The sequence below is a fragment of the Phoca vitulina genome, unplaced genomic scaffold (genome assembly GCF_004348235.1).
Source record: "Phoca vitulina isolate PV1807 unplaced genomic scaffold, GSC_HSeal_1.0 scaffold57, whole genome shotgun sequence".
Taxonomy (NCBI): Eukaryota; Metazoa; Chordata; class Mammalia; order Carnivora; family Phocidae; genus Phoca; species Phoca vitulina.
In genome coordinates this window covers 882,172-908,740 of record NW_022589760.1, presented here as the reverse complement: position 1 = coordinate 908,740, position 26,569 = coordinate 882,172, and the positions used below count along the sequence as shown (strand labels likewise).

Here is a 26,569-nt window from a genome sequence, read left to right as displayed (position 1 = left end):
GGGATTGGGTCTGCGTCAGCGTCGGCGCGCGTGCCTCCTCGCGCCGTTGAGGTGCAACCCAACCAATCAGGCTTCAGCAAAGCGCGCTGCTCTGCCTACTGCAGCCTGGGTCTCTGCAGAAGCGCATGCGCGGGGCGGGGCCCGTCCTTTTGAATCCGGGAGGCGGTGTTGGGATTCCGGAGGCTTTCCGACTGAGGAGTGTGTTAGGTGAGGTACTTTTACTTTTAAGACCGGGCAAAATGGGGGCTCTCAGAGCGGAGGGAATCTCCTGATTTCTGAGCAGGATTCTCCTGCAAGGTGTGGCTGGGGTCGGGTTTTTCCCCAGCTCAGGAATCTGTCCAGTGGGTCGGTCGTCGTGGCCGAGTTCGCTCTCTGCCGTGGCAGTCTGTGAGGGGCTGGCTTCCTGAGAAGCAATGGGACGGTTCAACTGGATGGGGTTAGAATCTGCTCTCCCGCGCTGCTTTTTTAGGACCCTAGGAAACTACCAGAACTCGGAACCTCCCAGTGGGTTAGATAGACATATCGCTTTCCTGCTCTGGCCTCATATGTTCTTAGGGAGGTGGGGTCGAGTAACGGTCATTCCAACGATTTCCTTAGTTTTTCCCATTTGAAGCCAAAACTTAAAAGTCTTTCTGGGTTCCTCTCTTTCCTTTTCCCTGCATCCAGTTCTTTTATCACGGCCTTGCCCAGTCTATCTCCAAAACATATCAGTCATTTTCTACCTCTTCCCCTGCTATCTTAGGCCTAGTTCAGACTACAGTTATATTTCTTCTGGACTCGAAGGCTTTTTTAAAAATTCGTCTGTTTTCACTCCTTGACCCCTCACATTCTGTTCTCCACACTGCAGCTAAAACGGTCTTAAATCAGATGGTATCGCTCCCCTCTCTCACACTCCTTCCCACCCTACCCCCATAAGTTTCACGAGAGCAGAGACCTTGGCTGTTTTATTTTATCCCTAGTAAGTACAACTGTGCTTTGCATATAGATGATGTTCAACAATTATTTACTGAATAAATGAATTACTTAATAGGGAACAATTCTGTTGTGAGAATCCTTAGTTTGGTCACCAGTTTGACTTTGGAACCATGCCGCTTTAACTTAGCACTCAGGAAGTGGAGAGCATAAAAGATTAAAAGCAAAATCAAGGTGGGGGGGGGTGGAGAAAAATAGTGGAAAAAGTAAGACTGAATGTAGGAGATGGATTAGTTTTGGATTTGATTATGTGATAGAGCCATTTTAAGAGGACTTGCTATGTTGCTCGTACTCAGTTTTTTTTCCACAAGAAGTCCAGTTCAACTGGTAAATGTTACCCTGGAGAGTTGTTTCTCCCTATTCCTGTTTAAGTCAAGGGCTTCTGTGAAAGTTAACCTTTTTGTTGCCTGAATCATTGTCAGGGTTTGTGTGTGTGTGTGTGTACTGTTTGTATGCTAGGTATTGTGTACTAAATGTTGGGAATACAAAGCAGATATGGTTCCTGTCTTTGTGGAGTAAAAAGGGATGGTTTGTTTAATGGTAACTGGACACTTGTTTCTGTATAGAATATGTGTAATAATGTCATCTCAAAAGAGAGTGAAGGACTCTCAGGCTCAAAAGAGGACTTCACAAGTTAGTGATACTTATGAGACTAATCTCCTGGCCGGGGAAGAAAAAGAGGACCTGAATGACTCAAAGCGCAGCTTGAAACATGGACAAAACAATACAGCGGACGATTATGGACATGCTGATGATCAAGGAGAAGATGCTCTGCAAATAGCAGTGAGATACTTTGAGAAAGGTAAGACAGATAATTTTCCTTACGAAAGTTCTATTTCTGTAAAAATGTCTTAGACTTTTTCTTATGGATTTTTAAAGGAAAGCATATTTTTGCTCATTCATGCTTTTGTTTATTTGATAGGCATTTATTGAGCGCTTCCTAATATCACTATGCTGGGTACTAGGGATACAACAACAAAGAAAATTCTTGGCAGGGTGGTTTCCAAGCTGTTACACATTGGGGTTATCTGTGAATCTTTAAAAAACCTGATGCCTGGCATCCACTCTAAGACATTCTGATTGTATTGGCATGGAATGCAGTCTGGGCATCAGGATTTTTAAAAGGCTCCTCTGGGTGATTCCGATTTGCAGAAGAGTTTGGGAACTACTATCCTAGTATTGAATCTGCTTATAGTCTAAGTTCAGTGCTTTTAGTTAGTTTAGAGCAGAGATGCCAGGGCATGATTCAGTTTTCCTCACTGAAGGTGCTGTTGCTCTATTGCTGTTAAATATTCTAGAATTTTAAAGGCTTTGAAAGGTTTGGGGGAAGACATTTTTAACATAGAGCTATTTGTTTAGGAGCACCTGGGCTCAGTTGGTTAAGCATCTGGCTCTCGATCTCAGCACAGGTCTTGATCTCAGGATTGTGAGTTCAAGCTCCATGGTGGGCGTGGAGCCTACTTAAAAAAAAAAAAAAAAAAAAAAAAAAAAACGCTATTTCTTTCAAGTATCCCAAGTTGTAACTGTTGGGGTTGAGGACTGAGAGAATTTTAAAGGTCCCACTATTTAATATTGTTCCTTTTTCCAGGTCCTATTGAAACTTCACAGAGTAAAGATAAAATCTTGGAAAAACACTTGAAAACTGTGGAAAATGTGGCTTGGAAGAATGGGTTAGCTCCAGAAGGAATTGACATTCTCTTAAATGTGGCACTCAGTGGCAAATTTGGTATGTTGAGGGGATACATTTGTCATCAGTTTGCTATTAGTTTTGCCTTCCAGACTTTGAAATAGATTGCTTATTGGAATCAGTTGCAGTTCTTTATTTGTACCAAATTCTTCATAAAACCAATCTGGTAAGATGATAAAATGGGCCTTTCTTATGTTTAAGCTACCTTATGAACCAAAAGTTTCTATGTACATATGCTGAGAATGGTTAGTTATTACATACATGTCTTTACAAATAGAATGTATAGGCTCTTGTCACCAAATACATGGGAGTCATTTTTAGTATTTCTCTTAAGAAACATAGATAAGGCAGCTTAAGAGATCATTTAGTCTACTTCATTGCTTTTAGGTTCACTTACCTATGGCAAATTCCTTTTGAAACTGTCTCCATTCCAGTGTGTATGACAGTCAAGAGGCTTTCTCTTTTGTGATAATGCTTCCTTTCCTGTTCTAAGTGCATTTCAAATGGAGGGGGAGAGGTTCTTAGAAGGAAGGAACACCTGGCCAGTATTCTTTTTTTTGGCCAGTATTCTTTTTGCTTGAGAAGAATCTTTTAACCTACTCTCACCCAAATTCAGACTCAGAAGGTATTTTAGGCCTTGAACATCCTCATTTTAAAGGCGAGGAAACTGAGACGCAGAGTGGTTAAAGAAACTTATTTAATGTCAGAGCTAGAACTGGGGAACTCAGATCTCCTAACTCCCCTTGTAGTGTTTATACTGTACCATACTACTACTGGGTTTTCTACTGTTTTTTTTTTTTTTTTTTGAAATACTAAGACATCTATCAAAACTGGATGCTTTATATACTATTTCCTGGCCCTTGCATATTGGATTCCTTTGTGTATGCCCTAGCATCATGTTTTGCAGGGGTGTTGTTTTAAAGCAACAACACATTACTAGCCAAATTCAAAATATGACTCTCAGGTATTTTAGTTCTCTACTTTTACTTGATTAGTTCTCTGTGTTTTCCTACGAAGCGAAATTTGACCTGATAAAATTGGCTCTTCTTCTTTTAAGTGGTTCCATATTGTTTGGTTCTAATATCTTTCCAGGAACCCATGTTTAACTGATGAGTGTCTATTGAGAATTCTCTCTCTCTCCCTTCTCCTCTTAAAACATGTATGGGATGTACAGGTGTTTTCTGTTTTGGAATTTCTCTTTTTTGATATCTCAGAAATTAATGGTTAAAAGGTTTTCATGATGTTTGCCAGGTCTTGTGACAAATGCATGCCTCAGCCTTGGAAACTTGTATGTAACAATTTTAAACACAATCTCTGGCTTTCTATTCTAACTTTTCATTTTTCCCTTAAGCTGGAATTGGTGATGTCAAATATGGCCTCCTTAATTGTTTGTCTCCTTTTAGTTATTTCTGTGATACCCTCCATCACTACTGTATCTTTACCTGTAGCTCTTTTGCTAAGTTGAAATTCATATTCAGGGGCAGGTGTGCTTGCAGTGTCATAATTAAGTATAAAAGGACTTCAGACACTTTAGAAATTAAAAAGTTGCTGGGAAGTAAGTATTGAGCCTGTACTGAATTGACCCTTTGAATTTGGGACATGTGTGAAGTGTTAGGGTCGGACTGTTTTAAACTTTAGAAGGGTTAGGGGATGGGAGTGGGGGAGAAAAGAAAATGAAAACAAGAAACCATAGTGGAATACAGAAATTTTTATTCTTATGATTCATCACCTGCCCTCACTGCTTCCTTCTCCACAGAATGATGGGGTAGAAATTGAGAATTTATGTAGCATGAATAAATTCAGAGATCTAATATACAGCATGATGATTATAGGTAATAATATTGAATACTAGAAATTCGGTAAGAGTAGATTTCAGGTGCCCTCACCACACACAAAAAATGATAACAACATGAGATAATATGTAAATTAGCGTGGCTGTAGTAATCATTTCCACTATGTATTTGAATATCATATCATCATATACATCTGAAATATACACACCTTTTTTTTTTTTTTTTTAGGATTTTATTTATGGTCAGAGAGAGCACGAGCATGCACAAGCAGGGGGAGCAGCAGGCAGTCCTAGGTTTATGACCTGAGCTGAAGGCAAACGCTTATCCTACTGAGCCACACAGGCATCCCTACACACTTTTTATTTTAAAAATAAAAAAATAAAGAGAGGTCTTCACCCTCAGGAAAAAAAAAAAAAGATGTCCATAAGATGTTTCTGAGAATGCTACTTGCAGGCAAAGTTAAGATCAGTGATATTTCTGAATGGATGTGATCATCATGCTATAATACATATAAAACAGTGTTTAAAGACACATATAAGATGTTTCTAAGAATGCTACTTGCAGAAGTTGAGAACAGTATGATTATAGTGAATGGATGTGATCAGCACACTGTAATGCATGTAAAACAGTGGTTAAAGACACATGGATCCAAGATGTTTTTGAGAATTCTATTTGCATGAGAAGTTAAGAACAGTGTTTTTTCCGTGAGTGGTTGTGATCACCACATTATAATGCAAGTGAAACAATGTTTACATACCCCCAAAATTGATGAGATATACATTTAATTCTTGAAGCCTTAATAAGCAGAAATTGATATAGGGTATATGCAAAGGTATTTGCAACATCACTTATATTACCAGATGGGAGAATACCATGGGAGCCCAGAGCGTATGATGGAAAGATTGGACCAGTATAGAATATTACTGCTAGCTAATTCCAAGAACAGCTATTCCATTCTGCTATCCTCCCCACTTTTTGGGAGGGATGGAGAACACAAATATATTTATTTAATTTATTTATTCTTAAATGAAGCAGCTCATGCAAGATGTCTGTCAATAGTTTTAAATAAGTCAGAATCTGTTGTGCTATTAAAAAATAATAACAAAATAAAAAATAATCTTGGGGTGCCTGGGTGGCTCAGTCTGTTAAGCGTCCAACTCTTGGTTTTGGCTTAGGTCATGATCTCAGGATCTTGGAATTGAGCCCCCTGTCAGGCTCTGTGCTCAGCAGGGAGTCAGCTTGAGGATTTTTCTCCCTCTCCCTCTGCCCCTGCCCTGCTCAGGTGCTCGCTCTCTCTCTCTCAAATAAGTAAATAAATCTTTAAAAAAAAATCTCTGAAATTTTCCTAAGACTTTTTTGAAGTATATTCACATACCATAGAATTCACTCTTTTATTTTTATTTATTTATTTTTGAAGATTGTACTTATTTGAGAGAGAGCGAGCAAGAGAGAGTATGAGCAGGAGGGGGAGGGGCAGAGGGAGAGGAAGAAGCAGGCTCCCCACTGAGCAGGGAGCCCAACATGGGGCTCGATCCTAGGACCCTGGGCTCATGACCTGAGGTGAAGGCAAACGCTTAATCGACTGAGCCACCCAGATGCCCCAAATTCACTCTTGAAGCATGCAGTTCAGGATTTTTTTTTTTAGCATATTCACAGAGTTGTACAACCATCACCATTCTCTAATTCCCAAATATTTTCATCACCCCAAAAAGAAACCCTGTAGGCATCCTTCCTTTTTAAATAGAAATACAGAGCCAGAGAATTTGCTTTATAGTTATATTAGAACTTAAAGTTACATTTTTGTTTGAAACTATGTTTTGTAATGATGATAAGGGATATATCAAATATTACTTTTTTATTGCCTTCAGTATAAAGTGAAATTTTTAGGACTAAGAGTGAATAATAGTAAAGGAACAATCAGGATTCTAAAATGTAGTTTAATTTGGAGTTTGTCTGCTTTCTAGGGAGTGCTGTAAACACTCGGATATTGAAGTGTATGATTCCAACAACTCTAATACCAGAAGATTCTGTGGTTAAGGCAGTCTCCTGGCTTTGTGTTGGCAAGTGTTCTGGTAGCACCAAGGTAATCTTTTTAAACAGTTTGATGATAAGTCCTTCAGAACCACTTAAGGGCTGGCAAGGAAGAGCCACTTACGGAGTAATAGCAGTGGCCTTTTGTGCAAAGCCTGTAGTTTTGGAACAATATAGCTTGATGCAGGGACTTTGCTCAAGCAGAAATTTTTACTGAGAAATAAAATCTATTATCCTACTTTGTGCTAGAAGCTTCTAAAACAGCCCTGAGTGGGGAATTAAGCTCTCTCCTGTGCCAGTTATATTTCTCTAAAGATAAGCATTTTGTCTTGCAATAGGTACTTTTTTATCGTTGGCTGGTTGCAATGTTTGACTTCATTGATCACAAGGATCAAATTAACTTGCTCTATGGCTTCTTTTTTGCTTCATTGCAAGATGACGCACTGGTAAGTAAAAATTGGACAATGTCATGCATCAATCAAATGGTACGCTCTCTTGTATGTTGATGCACCAGGTGTGCTTCAAAGAGCTACACAATGCGTTTTTCCTTATTTTAAAATACATCAAATGTATAGAAAAGTAGAAAGCATAACATAACAAACACCCTTGCACTTGTCTTTCATATTAACAAATACAACATTTCTACCATATTTGATTTATATCTTCTTTTAAGGAAATAAAAATGTTATAGATAGAATTGACTCCACATTGGAGTCTCTGCTAATTTAAAGCAGTGATTGCTATCTTTTCCCTTTAAAACCACTTCAGCAGGGTCCTATGGGTCACTTATTCTACATTTTTTTGATTAACACTGCAAAAACCTCATCAGAACTAATGAGAAAGAGAGGATTGCTTTTGATGAGATGCCAGTGGACTGATTTTGATTAAATAGCATAATTATTCCCATTGAAAACATTAATAACTCTAAGAAGTCAATCTACTGTCCACCCGGAAGACTTTCAAGGACCATCAGTAGTTCATAGTCCCTGTGAATCATTCATCTAAACCAAATTCCTCTTACCTTTGGAAAGGGAATTCATTCATTGATTTCATTTTTAAAAATTGATGTTTTCACTGTCTTTGTTACGTTGTACTAGGCACTGTAGAAGACTCAAAGTTTTGGGGCGCCTGGGTAGCTTAGTTGGTTAAATGTCTTAACTCTTTTTTTTTTTTTTTTAAAGATTTTATTTATTTATTTGAGACAGAGAGAATGAGAGAGAGAGAGCACATGAGAGGGGGGGAGGGTCAGAGGGAGAAGCAGGCTCCCTGCCGAGCAGGGAGCCCGATGCGGGACTCGATCCAGGGACTCCAGGATCATGACCTGAGCCGAAGGCAGTCGCTTAACCAACTGAGCTACCCAGGCGCCCCGAATGTCTTAACTCTTAACTCTTGAACTCAGGGTTGTGAGTTCAAGCCCCACATTGGGCTCCACACCGGGTGTGGAGTGTATTTAAAAAAAAAAATTGGGGCGCCTGGGTGGCTCAGTCGATTAAGCGTCTGCCTTCGGCTCAGGTCATGATCTCAGGGTCCTGGGATCGAGCCCCGCATCGGGCTCCCTGCTTGGCGGGAAGCCTGCTTCTCCCTCTCCCGCCCCCCCCTGCTTGTGTTCCCTCTCTCACTGTGTCTCTCTCTGTCAAATAAATAAAATCTTTAAAAAAAAAAAATTTAGCAGAGAGTTTCTGTATTCCAGGGATTTATAATCCAGTTGGGGGATTAAGGAAAGCATGTAAAGTTAAATAAACAACTCAGGAGTTAAATTATCAAAGACAGTATATGATAATGTGAGGATAATAATTGTGATATTTCCAGGAAGGAAGAGAGCACTGTAAACCAGTGATTAAAAAAAGGATCATAAATAATTTGGGCATCAAGCTAGGCCTTGAAGGTGGAATAGGATTTGAGATTTGATAAAAGGAAATAATATTTCATATGACAGGAACATTTCATGCAAAGTTATGAGCTGTGTAAATTTTGTTTCCAGAGACCTTAAATAGATCAGACTGACTTAATTACAGTTGTGTCAGGGAGTGGTGGAAGGTAAGGCTGAAAAAGTTGGATGAGGAAAAATTGTAGAGGTCTTTGAAGGTGATGCTAGGCAATTTGAATTTTATCCTCTATCCAGTAGGCAGGAAATCACTGATAATTTTTGGGCAGAACCTGTTGAAAGCGGAATTACAAGAAGTTGTGTTTAGTAATGCCAAGCAATATGAATAAGGAGAGAGACTACTGTTGGGAAAACTAGTTAGGAGACTAACATGATAATCCAGGTATAACATGATGAAGTCCTAGACTAGCAATTCTCAAATTTGATCTGTGGGCCCCTTGAGGCTCCCTGATCCAGGAGTTCTGAGAGGTCAAAATTATTTTCATAGCAATATCAAGCTGTTATCTGGTATTTTCATTGAGTTGACATTTGCACTGATGGTGCTAAAGTAATGGTGACTAAAACTGCTCGTGCCTTAGCAAGAATCAGGGTAGTGGGGCCAAACTATTAATGGTCATTTTATTCTTCACTATAGTAAAAAAAAAAAATGCTAGTTTCTCTCAATGTCCCAAATGAAGCAGTAAAAATTAATTCATTAATTTTATTAAATTTCAGCCTTTGAGACATGTCTTTAATAGTCTTTGTGATGAAGTGGGAAGTACAAATAAATCCCTTCTGTATACTGAACTGCAGTTGTCCTTAGGAAAAGCACTTGCGACATTGAGTTGTGGGCTAAACTAGCTGCTTTCTTCATGGAATACCATTTTTACTTGAAAGAATGACTGACATATAAACTATGGTTATCCAGAATGGGTATTTGGCAGATGTTTTTTCAAAAACAAAAAGCCAGCCTGTCATTTCAAAGAAAACAACTCACAGTATTTGCTGCCAATGATAGGATTTGAGCTTTCAAGTGAAAATTATGAGTTTGGAAAATTTGTATCTAGCACTGTGAACTTGACAGCTTCCCAGTACTTAAACTTTTCTGATGAGATTGGTAACAGTATTAATGAATGTGATTTTTAGATATTGTATAATGAAATTTGTCAATATTTGGAAGGTTGGTATAACTCATTGAACCAGTATTTTCCAGATGACCAAGTATGATGTTGTAAAATTATGCATGGGTAAAAGCTCCATTCAAAATGTAAGATATATCAATGAATTTTATGTTTATATGTATGTATTTAACATTTTTTCAATAGACTTTAATTTTATATAGCAATGAATTGTAATGGAACAGTACAAAGAGAATTCATTGGTAAGGTTTCAGATTCCACATTGCAGCTAACTCTTAAGAGACTACCATTTATCAAGACTAATATACAGTTTTCTGAAAAGGCTACTAAAATAGTGCTTTCTTTTCCAACTACATATATCTATGTGAGGCTGGATTTTCTTCATGTACTTCAATTAAAAGAACATAACAGGTTTAGTGCTGAAGCAGAGAATCCAGTTGTATTCTATTAAGTCAAAAACATTAAATAGAATTTAGAAGTGTAAAACTATGTCACTAGTCTTTTTTTTGGAAAATATAGTTGTTTTTCATAAAATCTGTCATTTATGTTAGCATGTAATGGGTTTATTATTTTTTTAATGGATTAATAAACATTTTTAAGTTTCTCAGTTTTTATTTCTAATATGGTGAATATCAATAGATATAATCCAGATAAACAAAAGCTCTGTGGGATCCTCTAATTTTAAGAATGTGAAGAGTCCTGATACCAAAAAGTTTGAGAATTACTGTCCTAGTCTAAGGAGGTGGCAGTGGGAGTGAAAAATTGAAAGGGCAAATTGGAGGGGAAATTATAAAGGAAGAATTGACAGGATCTGATCCCTAAACTGGATTAAGGGAAGGGTAAGGAGATAAAGATCTGAGGTTTTTAAGTCAGCATGGCTCAGAATGATGATATCTTTGACCATAAAAGGAAGTTTGTGAGAAGAAGGTAGTTTTGGAAGGCATATAATATATTTGGATTTAGATGTACAAAGGTGACAAGCCGTCCTGTAGAAGTTCACTTAATGAACATTTATTAACTATATACTATGCCAGACATTGAATTTAGTATCGGGAATACAAATATGAATAAGACATAATAGTTAATTTATGTGAGGCCTGTATGCCAGGTACTAGGTGCTTTATATACACAGTTATTTTATCAACTCTAAGATGCCATCATGGTAAGATGCATCTTTATTTTATGAACCACTACAAAATAATACTGTCATTAAAACTGTCAGATGACATCAATTATAAGATTATTCCTGTTTTCAGAGATGTTAAAATGTAAAAAAAAAAGTTAGACTATGTAAAGTATTTTTTTTTCTGGTCCTGGGGTTCTGAAAGTTCTTTGTATTCTGACATCAGTATTCCTTAAAAAATATTTATTGAGGTTCTCCTGGCTGGCTCGGTCAGTAGAACATGAGACTCTTGATCTTGGGGTCATGGGTTCAAGTCCCATGTTAGGGTCTTGAAGTAAGTAGAGCTTACTTTTTAAAAAATATTTATTGAGCACCTATTTTCTGTACTTGAGCTGTCCAGTATGGTAGCCATTAATCTCATGTGACTAGTGAACAATGGAAATGTGGCTGGGCCAAACTGGAATGTGCTGTAAGTATAAAATACATACCTGATAAAATGTAGTTTTAACCCATTTAAACCTCTTGACAACCTTACAAGGCATACATTTCTATCCCTATTTTATTTTATTTTTTAAAGATTTTATTTATTTATTTGACAGAAAGAGCACAAGCAAGGGGAACGGCAGGCAGAGGGAGAGGGGAGCCAGGCTCTCTGCTCAGCAGGGAACCTGATGTGGTGCCCGACCCCAGGACCCTGGGATCATGACCTCAGTGAAGGTAGACCCTTAAACAACTGAGCCACCCACGCACCCCATTTTTATCCCTATTTTAGAGATGAGGAGTCTCAAGGCACAGAGAAGTCAAATAATTACCCAGGGTCACATGACCAGAGCCAGGATTTACGGTAAATTATATCATTCCCATTTTAGAGAAGAGACACCTGAGGCATGAAAAAGTTAAGTAACTTTGCTGAGGTAAGCTACCTAGTAAGAGACTTAACCTGGAAGATCTTTAAATGTAGTAAGGGAGAAGATAAGTATAGTGTGATAAATCCTATTATAGTATACATAGGGTTCTGTGAGCGTACAGAGGAGAGGTAGCAAAATAAGACTAGGAATCAGAGTTAAAATTACAGGAATTTGCTTTCTATAGGAAAAGAGATACCTCTCCTTACAAGCAAAAAGGATGTGTGTTGTTGGATAAAATATTATATTTGAGGAGACAGTATAAATTTTGAAATAGCTCCTGATGGAAATGGGAATAGGAGGTGATTAAAGACAGAAGTTTTGAAGGCCCAGATGGGGTTAGAGAGCATGGATATGTGATGTTACTAATATGCAAGGACAGGCAGTTTCTCCAGGGTTGGACAAGGATGCATGAGAGTGATTGAGCTGTTGGACCAGGGAGTTGAGACAGAAAAGGGAAGAAGGTGAAGACAGAAGAGGGCAGATTGGGAACATACACACACAGCTGAGGTTTGGGATGCCTTGGTGATAGTCAAGATATGTAGTGGGATTAAAAGCTGGACTAATAGGAAATTGTAGCATTCGAGTTTAAGATTTCAGGAGGGGATGGTTCAATGTGATGACAAGATTCAGAGTGACCATGGGGTGAGAGCTGTTAAACTTTGAGTGAGAGAATGAAGGTTATTGGAATTGAAATTTTGTTTCCTTACGGATTTGTTGTTGTTGCTGCCCATCTACGGGTTACTGAATGAAAATGTTGAAAATCTCCCACTGTGAAGGCAAATTTGTCAGTTTTTCTTGAAAGCTCTGTCAATTTTTGCTTTATATATTTTGAATCTGTTATTAGGTGTATATACAATTATAGTTTTCTTATTCTGATGAATCAAACCTGTTATGGAGTAACTCTTTGTTAGAAATGCTTTTTGTTTTAGTCTATTTTGTATGAGATTGACATTGCTACTCTGGCTTTGTTTTGGCTGGTAGTTGCTTGGTATATTTCCATCTTTTGGGGTTTTATTTAATCTTTTTTTGTCCTCATGTCTTAGATGTCTTTTTTATTTTTTATTTTATTTTATTAAAGATTTTATTTATTTATTTGACAGAGAGAGATAGCAAGAGAGGGAACACAAGCAGGGGGAGTGGGAGAGGGAGAAGCAAGCTTCCTGCAGAGCAGGGAGCCCGATGCGGGGCTCGATCCCAGGACCCTGGGACCATGACCTGAGCCGAAGGCAGACACTTAACGACTGAGCCACCCAGGTGCCCCTAGATGTCTCTTTTAAATAGCATATAACTAGATTTTATTTTTACATCCTGTTTGAGGATTTTTCTTTAACCTGGAGAATTAGTTTATTTACCTATGTAGTGATTATTGATATAATAGGAATAAATTCAAATATCTTATTTTGAGCTTTCTAAATGATCTGCTTTTTTTCTGCTTTTTTCCTTCTTTCTCTCTTATTTTGGATTGATTGTGGTTTTCCCCCTATTCTAGTTTGGAAGTTAGTTATACATTCTGTGTATGTTCTTTTAGGTGTTATTGTGCCTATTTTAACATGCATACTTAATGTAAAAATGTACAACAATGTCACTCTTCTTACTATTTTTCTTTTGGCAGATATAGTTATTTTTCATAGAATATGTCATTTATGCTAGCATGTAATGGGTATATTATTTTTAAATGAATTAACAAACATTTAAATTTTTCTCAGTTTTAATTTCTAATATGGTTTTTCTTAGAGCCTAAAGGTAACCAGTATCTTTACCTTCATCTTAAATGAGGCAAGGACTTTAGAATGCTTTGGCTCTGGTCACAGCCCTCGCAGATGATATGCTATTTATCTGGTTTTAGTTCTAGCTTGTTCTTCTCCATCCGTCTCCACATACGTGTGAAGTAGGCATCATTATTATCTTCACAGTTGATGTTTGTTTTGATTTGCCCACATATTTACCAATATCTTTGCTCACCATTTATTTTTGCATCTCAGACCTTCAATCTGAGATCATTTTCCTGTGTAGAAATATATACTTTCGAATATTCTTTCAGTGAGAATCTTTTGATAGTAAATTGTCTTTGTCTGAAAATGTCTTTACAATGCCCTTGTTCTTGAAAGTTGGTTTTGCTGTGTGTAGAACTCTAGGGTAACAGTTAAATTCTCTCAGGACATTGACAGTATTATTCCACTGGCTCCTTTCCATTGTTTTTGGGTCAGTCTAATTGTAATCTGTCATTTATTCTTTTCTCTCTGGATACTTTTTAAGAACAACTTCATTGAAATATAATTCACATATGATACAATCCACCCACTCAAGGTATACAAACATGAAAACATGGTTTTCAGTATGTTCACAGATAATGTGCAACCATGAGAATAGTCAATTTTAGGACATTTTCATCACCTCAAAAACCCCATACCCTTTATCATTCCCCCATCTCCCTATTCAGGGGTTCCTAAAAACTCCTAATGTGTTTTCTGTCTTTAAAGATTTGCCTATTTTTAATCTATTTTCTGTCTCAGATTTGCCTATCCTGGACATTTCATATAAATGAAATCATATGTGGTCTTTTATGACTGGGTTCTTTTACTTAGCATAATGTTTTTCAAGGTTCATCCATGTTGTAGCACGTATCAGTGCTTCATTTTTTAACCTGTTACAGTTTTTCATAACTTAAAATTTACCACTTTACTATTTTGAGTGTGTCATTTGTTGGCATTCACTGCATCACTACTGTTTCCAAAATTTTTTCATTACCCTAAACAGAAACTCTACTCATTAAGCAGCAACTATACATTCCTCCTCCCTCCAGCCCCTGGTAACTGCCTGTCTACTTTCTGTCTCTGTGAATTTGCTTGTTCTAGGTACCTCATATAAGCAGAATCATATAATTTTTGTGTCTGGCTTCTTTCTCTTAGCATAATGTCTTCAAGTTTCATCCAACTTATAGCATGTTTCAAATTTTCATTCATTTTTATGACTGAATAATATTCCATTGTATGTATATACCACATTTTGTTTATCTGTTCACTCGCTGGTGGACTCTTGGGTTGTTTCCACCTTTTGGCTAACATGAATAATGCTGCAGTGAATGTTGGCATACAAGTAACTGTCCAAGTCCTGCTTTCAGTTCTTTGGATATATACCTAGGAGTGGAGTTGCTGTATTATATGTTAATTCTGTTTTTAGAACTTTGAGGAATCACCAAACTGTTTTCCACAGTTTGGACCATTTTACATTCCCATTAGCAGTGTCCTCGGATCGAGGGAGAGGGAGAGGGAGAAACAGGCTCCCCACTGAGTAGGGAACCCAATGCAGGGCTCGATCCCAGGACCCTGCTCGATCCCAGGACCCATTAGCAGTGTATGAGGGTTCCAATTTTATCCCATCCTCATGAACACATGGTTTTGGTTTGCATTTCTCTAATGATTAGTGACATTGAACATCTTCTCATGTGCTTATTGGCCATTTATATATCTTTTTTGGAGAAATGTCTATTCAGGTCCTTTGCCTATTTTTCTAATTGGGTTGTCTTTTTATTAATGGGTTTTAAGTGTTCTTTCTGTATTTTAGGTACAAGTCCCTTATCAGATATATGGTTTTTCTGGGAAGTACAACTAAGCTGCAGCCACTCTAAATTCTTCACTTCAGGTTTTCCAGGTCATACCACTAGTGTTAAGTCCAAACTGCAGGCCTATATAGGACTGGTTTGTGGTTGCATATTCTTTGGAGAGGCTTTATTTTCCTTTTACCCAAACCCAAGGCCAAGACAGCCAAGTTTACTTGCTGTCCTTTTCAGCACAGTGGGGTGTGTTTTTATTTCACACCCATACACTTAGGGTGTAGCTCTTGAAGTTCCCAGTTTTTTAAAGATTTTATTTATTTATTTGAGAGAGAGAAATGGCAAGAGAGAGCACAAGTGTGGGGGAGGGGCAGAGGGAGAGGGAGAAACAGGCTCCCCACTGAGTAGGGAGCCCAATGCAGGGCTCGATCCCAGGACCCTGGGATCATGCCCTGAGCTGAAGGCAGTCGCTTAACCAACTGGGCCACCCAGGCGCCACTGTTCCCAGGGTGGGCCCTAAGCTTTACCATCTGCTACCCCGCTCCTACCTCCCTTTGTAGCTATTAAAGCTCAAAGTTCAAGATTTTTAAGGTTTGGCAGAAATCTTGGGGAGAGAGCTTGTTCAGTATTCAGTGTTTCCTCTTAAACTTTGTGTTTGGGAACTGCAGTTTCTTTGCTTTCATGCCAGCTCAGAAATGTACTTAAACAGCTAGATACAAGCAGGCGGGTTTATTCAGGGTATCTAATATACAGCATTTCTATAAATGGTAATCAGGTCATTAGAATTGAGAAGGTCAATAAGCTCTAAGGCCAAGGTGATTTGTTGATATAGACACTAAAATCTTCTGGCATGTTATTGGGATTAGGGTTAGAGTGGAAGACTGGATCAGATGTCTAAGTCCTCTGCTCTATGAGCTTTTGGAAGTTACTAAGAGGCCAGCAGTGAATAGATAGGGTATAGGTAAGTTGGAGGAAATGAGGTTGGGTGGACTAAGTGTCAAGGAAGTCTCTCATATAAGAATGAAAGAGTAGTACCTTGAAGTAGCAAGAGAAAGTAAGAATGCTCATTCCTCCCGCTTACCCTGTGGTACACAGGAGTGGATGAATGATGAGTAGTATGTGATTGACTCCTCCTTACCTTTGACATCTCTCTTGACCTCATGTTTTTCTTTTCAGATTATTTATTTATTTATTTTTAAGATTTTATTTATTCATTTGAGAGAGAGAGCACAAGCAGGAGGAAAGGCAGAGGGAGAGGGAGAAGCAGACTCCCCACTGAGCCGGGAACCTGATGCAGGGCTCGATCCTAGGACCCGGAGATCATGACCTGAGACAAAGGCAGATGCCTAACCATCTGAGCCACCCAGGCGCCCCTAAGATTTTTTATTTAATTGAGGGAGAGAGAGAGAGAGCGCAGGAGCAGGGGGAGGGGCAGAGAGAGAGGGAGAAGCAGACTCCCTGCTGAGTAGGGAGCCCGATGTGGTAGTGTGAACCCAGGACCCCAGGATCATAACTTGAGCCGAAGGCAGATGCTTAACTGACTGAGCCACCCAGTTGCCCCTCATACTGTTTTTATTCATAAACTAACCAAATTGCAAAACAAATGAATTTTGTGTTTAAGCATACTTTGTAAAGAGTGAGAAATACTAAAGCATGCTTTCCTTTTCTTGTAATAGCTTAATAGACTGAGACTGAGTTCTTCTAGGCAGGGACTGAGCCTTTATAACCCAAGAATTTAGTAACACTATTCATGGCACATAGAATATAAACTTCATAAGATCAGGCCTTTTTGTCTGTTTTAGTCACTGCTTAATAATTTTTGTTTCATGAATGAATGAATGAGTGAATGAACAGAAGATACTCATAAATGTCAAATCAATTGCAGTATACTTGAATAGTTTTCATGATGTTGATGAGTTTCTTGCTCAGCTTGGCAAGCAGGAAGGAGACCTACTTTTTTTTTCTTTTCCCTTTTTCTGTCTCTTAAAAATATTTATTGACGTATGATATATGTAGAGAAAATAGCTTGTATCATAGGTGATCAGCTCATTTAATTTTCATAAACTGAATACATTTGTGTAAATATCACCCCGATCAAGAAATAGGGAACCTAACTTTTAAAAGTGTTACTTCTGAAAGTCATTTGCATATAATTTGGTGGGAGCCTGACTCTTTAGTGACTCAGAGGCAGTGGTTACTATTTGTCAGAAAGGCAATTGTAAAGTTTTAGATGTATACGATGTGATTAAAAGGGGACGTCAGACTTACTATAATGCTGGAACCTAGAGCAAGTGATTGTGTGACACTCATTTCGTACACAGCATGACAAATTGTGTTGCTAATGGTTTATATCCTAGGGATGTGAGGTTGTGCGTTTTTACTGAAAGTTACTGTATTTTGTGTAAGATATATCAGACTTGGTCATAGTATTATGTTCTCTTAAAAAAAATCCTGTATCTAAATTCATGCTTTTTACAAGTATGTCCAGACTCTGAACCCATTTCTAAGTAGAGGATAGGCAATATAGAATGCTGTACTTCAGACTTTAAATGATACAAATTTGTTTAAAGAAAGTCTTTGCTTTCATTGTATTCTCTAGTTCCATTACGTAATTTACTTTTTTGATTTACTAACATCTAAAGCAAGTGTTGGCGAATTTTTCCTTAATGTGCCATGTAGTAAATATTCAGGTGTAAGGGCCATACTGTCTCTCACAACTACTTACTCCGCTGGTGTAGTGTGAAAGGAGCTATAGACAATACATAAACAACTGTGGCAGTGTTCCAATAAAACTATATTTATAATAACCAGTGGTGGGCTGGATTTGACCCGCGGGTTGTTGTTTACTCATCCCTGCAATAGATTATGTCCTTATCTGATAAACAGATGTTCTTAATTTAATGATCTCCCATTTATGGAGGCTTTTTCTTTTATGTTTTATTTTGTGGCTATCATTTTATTTTCTTTTCTGAAAGAGAAAAACTGCCACCCTCTGGTCATAAAGATTTTCTCCTCTGTTTTCTTCTAGAACAGGTAGTGGTAAACTTTTCCTGTAAAGGGCCAGATAATAAATATTTTTGGCTTTGTGGGCCATAGAGTCTCTGTCAAAACTACTCAGCTCTGCTGTTGTAGCGAGAAAGCAGCTATAGATGATTCATAAATGAATGTGTGTGGCTATGTTCTAGTAAAACTTGATTTACTAAAACATGTGAACTGTAGTTTGCTGACCCCTGGTCTAGAATAAAACCTCAAGAAGTGGACCCTCAAAATGAAATGGTACAAAGGAACCAATCATTCAGCAACTGAAGTAACAGATTTATTGAGTGTATGTTATTTGCCAAACAGAACTAAATGGTTAATTAAGTTATAGTATGTCCACTCCCTGGAATGTTAACATCATTGAAAATGATCATTTGAAGACCAAACAACATGGGAAAATGCTTTTTTTTTTAAAGATTTTATTTATCTGACACAGAGAGAGAACAAACAGGGAGGAGGAGCAGAGCGAGAGGGAGAAGCAGACTCCCTGCTGAGCAGGGAGCCTGACACAGGGCACGATCCCAGGACCGTGGGATCATGACCTGAGCCGAAGGCAGACATTTAACCGACTGAGCCACCCAGGTGCCCCAGGAAAATGCTTTTGAGTGGGGAATCAAGATAAAAGTTTTAACTTTGTATCTTAATAAATATGGACTACTGGAAGGAATACATGAACTTTTGTTAGGAGGATCTTTTTCTGTTTTTCAAATTGTCTGCAGTGTTTCTATATTCCAAAAGTAACTTAAAAATGGTATAATGAGGTACCAATTAACACTATTGGCTTTTACCACTATGTTGTAGTATGAAAAAGGGAAGCTTTTAGAATTATTGTTCAACAAAATCCTGAGGCCTTTTTACTTAATCAGAAGATTGACATTTGAGGAAAATGTGTTGCCACTCTGTTCAAGATATATTGTCATTTCTCTTTTTAAATTTTTTATATTTTAACAGTGCCCTTATGTCTGCCATTTGTTATATCTACTTACCAGAAAAGAGAATGGTGAGTATTTTCATTCCAGTTGTATTACATTTACTCTGTGGAATTAGCATTTGTATTGGCCTTTATAAAGTTAACTAGTAGCATAGTTCTATGCCAAGATTTTGTGGGAATTGTTTTTTAGTACTTTTATCTTAGAGCATCTGCTTACTGGTTTAACTGAACAGGGTGTTTGTATTTTTGATGTGTTGTAAGAAGATGACACTGTATGAGCCACATGGTTTATTTTTATTCTGAACCCCATTCATTGTACTTTTCTTTACCTTTTCTAGTTAAACCATTTCGCGTGAGAAAACTGCTTGATCTTCAGGCCAAAATGGTGAGTACCAAAAAGCCCTAAAATTGGCCAGTGTACTCTGTGTGTTACTGGGCTTTGGGGATATAAAATTGAATGAGTCATGGTCTTCAAGGAACTTACTGTCTGAGGAGCTTAGTCAACAGAATAAAAATTCAGAGTAGTACTGGAGTCAAGGAGGAGTGGTGATGCTTGAGAGAAATTTTAAGGGATTAATATGATTTAACTAGGCCAAGGAGGAAGAGAAAGGCAGAGGGAACAACATAAGCAAAAACACATAGGTGGCAAACAGCAAAACTGTTTAGGGAACTGGGTTGCTACGGCTGGAAAACAAGTGTCAGGGAGTAGTCAAAAACTACTCCTCTATTAAAGTAAAATGTCTGGTTTATTTGTTTGGTTATGTTTTTGTGGATGTGATCTAGGAAAGCATTCCTTTCTGGACACATAAACTTCAGTATATTCCCTGACCGTTATCTCTTGTCCTTACAGCTCTCTTGCATTGTTATTTCAACTACACTTGTCAGGTAACAGAAGTCTGTGAAGCTTTGGATATGAAACAGTAGGAAGTTGTAGTGTCTATCCTAACTGCTGGAGCCTGCATAACCTACCTGAAGGCATTCAAATTTAATGAAAAACACAAACACATGTGCATATTCATTCTCCAGTGCACATAACATGCTTTCCTGTTAGTACAATTCAATGATCGTTCTTGTTTCATAGCTCCCTGTTTTGGTTCTATCAGTGCAATATCTTCTCTTAGCTCTCTGAAGATATCAGTGATAATGTTTCTGTCCAAATTGAATTTTATTTCACAGTATTATGAATGGTGAAAAAGTTGTACATTTTTCCATGTGAACAGCAAAGCATTTCAGGAGAATACCAAAAATCCTTAGCATAACTAAGATCTTATCGATTTGTATTAACTGAAACAACAGCATATGTTCAAGTTTAGAAAATGATTTAGTACATGATTGTGTAAAAATTTTAAACCCAGACATTAAATGTATGGCTTCATTAATAACATTTTATACAGTACATTATTAAATTATTCCATTATCAATGCCCATTTATAAAGATGCATTTTTTAAAGATTTTTTGTTCATTTGAGAGAGAGAGCAAGAGCATGAGCAAAGGGGAAGGTCAGAGGGAGTGGGAGAAGCAGACTCCCTGCGGAGCAGGGAGCCTGACGCGGGGCTCCATCCCAGGACCCTAGGATCATGACCTGAGCCAAAGGCAGACGCTTAACCAACTGAGCCACCCAGGTGCCCCTATAAAGATGCATTTATAATTGTTTTGATTAGCTGAATTTTGGTGAATTTGGCCAAGTCCAACAATATCAAACCAAGAAGGCATAGTGTGCTCACATGTAACCCAACATGTATAGTGGTTGCAAGCATAATCTGCAGGTTGGAGCAAATAAATTGAATATGTGAATTTCTGACACCTGCAAGGGCATGTACCCCCTCTATACCCATTCATTCCCTATAATTCCCGATCCATGAAGGAAACAAAATACAGAAATTGTCTTTCTTGTGGCAAGCATGAATGGTGGGAAGTGGAGCAGGCATGTAGTTATCACACACACACCAGGCCCTGTTGCGACCAATCTTTGGAACATGGGTGGGAGTTAGGTCTCATCCTAAGGGTTGGTAAGGATGGTTTTTAGGATTCTCCAGAGGGGAGAATGAGCGGCATGAGCCTATGTGACTTGGGCTATGATTTTTTTTTTCCTATTTCCAGCTTTTTCTCTGCTTCCTCAGAATTCCTTTCTTTAGTTAGTTTGGTCTTTCACAGTAGAGGCCTTTCTCAAATGCCTGGCAAACCTTGTTTGTCCATATTTAATAGTAAAGAACTAAAATGGTGATTGGAAACTTTTGTATGTGAGCAGGACTTGTTCATTGTTGGATCTTGATGTTTCGTTGGGGAGCCCCACAGATGGCTGTGTCACTTTTCCCAGAGAGGAATTTTCTTGTTTCCTACCTAGGGGTTGTATTAGGCTTCTCTAGAGAAACAGAACCAATAGGATGCATGTATAGATATACAGAAGGATATTTATTATAAGGAATTGGCTTGCATGATTATGAAGCTAGCAAGTCCATAATCTGCAGGGGGGCCAGCAGGCTGGAGACCCTGGAGAGCTGATGTTTCAGTTTGAGTCCAAAGGCAGTCTGCTGTAGAACCAGAAAGAGCTGGTGTTACAGATGGTCTTGTAAGTAGGCTGCTGGAGAATTCCTTCTTGCTTGGGGGAGGCTGGTCTTTTTGTTCTATAAGGGCCTTCAACTGATTGAATGAGGGCCACACAATTATGGAGGGCAGTCTACTCAAAGTCCGCTAATTTAAGTATTAATCTCATCTAAAAACACTCTCACAGAAGCACTCAAAATAATGTTTGACTAAATATCTGGGCACTCTGGGGCCCACCCAAGTTGACACCTAAAATTAACTATCACAGGTTATAAACTTGGCTACTAGCACTCTGGGATGTAAGCAGTGGAAGGGGGTGAGGAAGGGTCCTGGTACCCTCCCTCAGCTGTGCCTGTTGTCTAAACTCAGTTTCATCTTCAGAGAGTAAAACCTTGATGTTTGTTAGTGTGGTGAAGGAATTTGGGGCTCTAACTGCTTCTTAGGTTTTCAACCAATCCTCCTGTTTTCTGCCCCTCTTGCACTTCTACTATCTCCGCTTTTCAGAGGTATCTGGTCCCTCAAATTCCTGAGCCTTTTTGAGAGTTCTCAAACCTGAATCTGCTGCTTTTGAGCCTTTTTCTGTTCTACTTTAGGTTTTGTTTTCTCTCTTTTGCTAAGTTGGTTACTCTTTGTCCATTTTCATTCTAGGTTCCAAAATCTTGTTGGGATCTCTCATTTGCTGTTGTGTCCTCTCTTGTTCTCTTTGAACTTGTGCTTTATGCCTTTTTCATTCCTTTAGTTTTCAGTGGGGCTTTGGGAGGACCCAGAGTTAAATCCATATGTTCAATATGCCATGTTTAACTGGAATTCTTTTTAAAAAAAGAGTGTCAACTTTTTAACAACCAAGATATGTTTAGTTAACTAGATGATAAATTCTAAAGGTCTCTCCTCCACTAAATATACGCTCTATCAAAAACCATTCCAACTCAAAGCAAATACTGATACTAATTGACAATGAGTACAGAGATTGGAAGGTATTTCAGCATAGATAAACTGGATTATTTTGGTTTTGTTATAACAAATTTAATTTCAAGAAGCTGTTATAAAAATAGGAATACTGTATTTCTAAGCCCCATTTTCTGCCTTCCTTATTTTGTACACTATTTGATTCAACAAAATTGTAATATAATAAAACAGTTTGGTTATTTCCTTGTAATTCATTTTAGTGGTATGATTTCTCTGGGTAGCCAGATCTATCTAACACAGGTATCCAGCAGTAATGACTTTTGTCATTATAAAATTAATGTTTTTATTAAGACTTGTTTTAGTTCTATCAAGCTGCTTGACTACTGCATACCAGTTGTTGGATTTCCTAGTGAATTTTCCAGTAATTATGATAAGGTTTTAATATTTTCTTTACCCTGTTTTCTTGGCTTCCCACCTTTCTGTCTAAATCAAAAATGAATCAACTTTGAGTCCTGAGTATGCTACCAGTGAAAGTAAGCCATGCTAGCAGGTATGACTGGTAGAACTAAGGCATGGACAGAGAAGAAGAGAGAAAATATAAAGAAGTAAAGCAGGAGAAAAGGTCATAAAAGACAAGTCCACAGGCTGGCGAGGGTAGTTTTGTGACTGTTGATTTAAATGTCTGGTTATCTATTCTTTGATTTTCAATAGCATCTTCCTATAGCCATATCACATAGTAAAATTAGGGTCTGAATATACGCTTAATCTGTTTACTTTATCGTTACTTTTTTTCCTTATGCCATAGGATTGAAAATTGAAAACTCTTATTTCATTTCAGGGAATGCAGCCTCATCTCCAGGCTTTGTTGTCACTGTATAAGTTCTTTGCTCCTACTTTGATTTCTGTATCTTTGCCTGCAAGGAAGAAGGTAAGGGATTAAGGAGTGGAAAATCATATTGAGATTGAAATATGTTATTTTGATTAAGTTAATTTGCAGATTTGAACTGAAATGTTCACAGCATACTGATTTAAGATCTAGTATTGCGGCACTGTTTCTGGAAAGTTTTTTTTAGGGATTGGCACTTTGTTTTGATTCTATTTGATGTATTTAATAGGTTCTTGATCAGAAAAAAAAACCTAAATGGATTTGCATGGCTTCAAAATGTTTCATAATTAATATACTTTCAATTAATGAAGAGTTTGGGATTTTATATTGCTTTGGGTTATGGGTACCTGCTCATGTACTTTAATCCAATTTTTTAGATCTATTTTAAGAATTCAGAGAATCTGTGGAAGGCAGCTCTATTTGCTGTGAGGCAAAGGAATCAGGGACCCCCTCCTGAACCTCTAAAGTTGATGTTAGGTCCAGCTCAGGTCCATCCTGTAAAAAGAGTAAGTATCTAAAACCCCAAATGATTTGTGCAGCTTTCTTAAATCCAAACAATAACCATTCGGATGTTTGAAGAGATTATAGATATTTAAATACATTTTAATTGCCCAGGATTCTATGCAAACCACATTCAGACTTCATTAATTGAACCACCTCAACAATTGCTTTTACGTTTAGTTTGTAGTCTGTTTAGTCTATTGACAGATTGTTTTATTGTCTTCCTTCTTTAGAAATGGAATTCTTGCTCAGTTATACCAGTGCTAAATTCTAGTAGCTGCAGTAAAGAATGCGGGAAAAAAGGGATGACTCTTTCTGATTATCTCAGTAGCAATGGATCGTTTCCACTAGAACAGCTTAAAAGCTTCCCTCAACTCTTACAGAACATCCACTGCTTAGAGGTATGTGACTGGACCATGTGCTTATCTGCATTTTCCATTTGATCTTTATACCCTTTTATTTTTGTTATATATTTGCTTTCTGATGATTTCCTCGTTGCTATAACCTACTTTTCATATACTTAACAGTTTACTGATTGATATCTCTTTGCAGCTGCCTTCCCAGATGGGTGCAGTGTTGAACAACTCTCTGTTACTTCACTATATTAACTGTGTCAAAGACGAGTCTATCTTACTGAGACTCTATCACTGGTTGAGTCAAACATTACAAGAAGGTAAAAATTGTTACTTAAAAGCATTGGGTGAATGAGGAAGGAACAAGATAGTTCATATCTTTTATAAGGGTGACAAATTCTAAATAGGAGGAGCCTTCATATGCCGTAACTGTTTCTCTGATGATCATATATTCAGAGCCGGTATGCTTCCCTTGTTGTAATTTTAGAAGACAGTAAGAAAGGAGGTGTGTTAAGGAAACATTGCTGGATGGCCACCTAAACTCACTGGGTGGCTCCATTTTGATGACCATCACAGTCCAAAGCCTCTTCATCTATGTATGTCCAGAAACTTGCTGTTCAGGCCCCAGAATCATCAGATTAATGCTAACCACACTCAGAGAAGACTAATATATAAGTCAGAATATCAACTTACTATTTCATAATAGAAGTAATTCTTTTTGGTGACCAAAATGTTCATGTCTGCCAACAATAGTATCTCCTCTCTGCTATCAGTATAGATGGGAGCCAAATTAGTCATTAGAAGATTTCTTAATTACAGAATTGAAGGAAAGAGCAGTAAGGGAGTTTTTCATCCAGGCCATAGTAAATAAAGCCTGATCATTTCATTCCTCCAAGGGGGTCAGTTTTTCTAGAGATCATATTTCTGTTGACCAGATTGTTTCTTTCCTGGGTAAGCAACTCCTAACTCTTCAAGTATTTAAAGTTGGTTTTAGTTGGTTCCAGGCTAACTCTCCTTTTCCTGCCCAGTTTTTCTTTAGATAGGATATGATATAATTAGATTACCACTTACTATAGTTCTACCACTCTGAGATTATCCCCAGCTCACCCTAGTTGAAGTTTGGGGTGTTCTTAAACTTTTAATTCATACATGTATAGTCTCTTGGACTACTATGTGACTTAAGCTAATCACATTTATTATATGTCAATTTTACTAGTTTATTTTTTCACTATAAGCTTTCCCTATATCATTAAGTTCTTGAGGATCATTTCACTATCACTTCCACATACATGTTACAGTCTGCAGTGCAAGTTGGTTAGGGTATATAAGACTGATTACTTGTTTATATTTGTCATGTCACTTTAGAGTAGTGGTAATTATGTTTTGTATAGTTTTTATTGTCATGTACCCATATACTTATGCTTAATATTTCTGCTCCAGAGTGTATTTGGTACAAGATGAATAATTATGAACATGGAAAAGAATTTACCAACTTCCTGGACACTATCATCAGGGCAGAGTGCTTCTTACAAGTAAGATTCCACTTTTTTCATATACACTCCACCACTTCTTACTAAAATTTATTTCGATATCCATTGAATATCTTTTCTTTAGTGCTCGGCATCATTTGTAAACAGTATTTGCACAATTCAAAACTCGTTATAAATAGAGTTGAGTTGAATTGACGTTTATCTCTGTACTGTTGGATTTGAGGAAAGAATTTGTTAAATTATGCAAATAAGAGAGAAAGGCCTGTAAGAGAACAAACTGAAGGTGTAATTGAATGCATTCAACTAATTGAATTAGCTGCTAACATAGATCTCATAGGGTTACTGTGTTCTCATAATCAACAAATATTTTTTAATGTTCTAGCCAATTAATTATTTGGCATACGTAAGTAACCCTAGTTGTACTTTAAGCTGCAGCTCAGTTATCAGCACCATCAGGAAGCCTATACTCATCACCCTCATCTGGTTTAGATGTTTGTTTTATATGCTTCTTTAGATCACTGTGTTTACCTGTATCATGGCACTTTCAGATCTGTTTTTCCACATATTATGAGCTCCCAGCTGGTGGGAACCATGTCTAACTTTTCTTCATGTACAAGTATTTAGCTTGGTACCTGGTACAAAAAAGATGCACAATGTGTTGACTAAATCTTAAGGATTTGATGTGAAACCATTGAATTGGAAGTTGGATGTGGAGTATGGTGGTGAGGATAAAGGGATACATTTCGGTTGACTTTTAGGTTTCCTGCTTGGGAGGTAAGAAAGGGGATGTAGAAGGAACAGGCTTGGAAGGAAAGAAATCTGACTTGTTTTTTGAAGATTTTATTTAT

The 26,569-nt window shown here is 37.7% G+C and overlaps 1 protein-coding gene across 2 annotated transcripts in view; it reads left to right on the top strand.

Annotated features, from left to right (window-relative positions):
* The first annotated feature begins 84 nt into the window (after positions 1 to 84).
* Positions 85 to 26,569, top strand: part of CENPI (centromere protein I) — a 63,953-nt gene continuing 37,468 nt past the window's right edge. The window contains exons 1-12 of one of the 2 annotated variants that reach the window (XM_032390056.1): positions 85 to 207; positions 1,539 to 1,774; positions 2,561 to 2,698; positions 6,417 to 6,535; positions 6,822 to 6,929; positions 19,061 to 19,109; positions 19,379 to 19,425; positions 23,330 to 23,419; positions 23,755 to 23,883; positions 24,112 to 24,279; positions 24,431 to 24,551; positions 25,672 to 25,763. In XM_032390056.1, coding sequence (XP_032245947.1) covers positions 1,552 to 1,774; positions 2,561 to 2,698; positions 6,417 to 6,535; positions 6,822 to 6,929; positions 19,061 to 19,109; positions 19,379 to 19,425; positions 23,330 to 23,419; positions 23,755 to 23,883; positions 24,112 to 24,279; positions 24,431 to 24,551; positions 25,672 to 25,763 — 1,284 coding nt within the window. In that variant the 5' untranslated portion in view covers positions 85 to 207; positions 1,539 to 1,551. The remainder of the gene's footprint in view (positions 208 to 1,538; positions 1,775 to 2,560; positions 2,699 to 6,416; positions 6,536 to 6,821; positions 6,930 to 19,060; positions 19,110 to 19,378; positions 19,426 to 23,329; positions 23,420 to 23,754; positions 23,884 to 24,111; positions 24,280 to 24,430; positions 24,552 to 25,671; positions 25,764 to 26,569) is intronic. The other variant, XM_032390057.1, reaches the window with a different exon arrangement.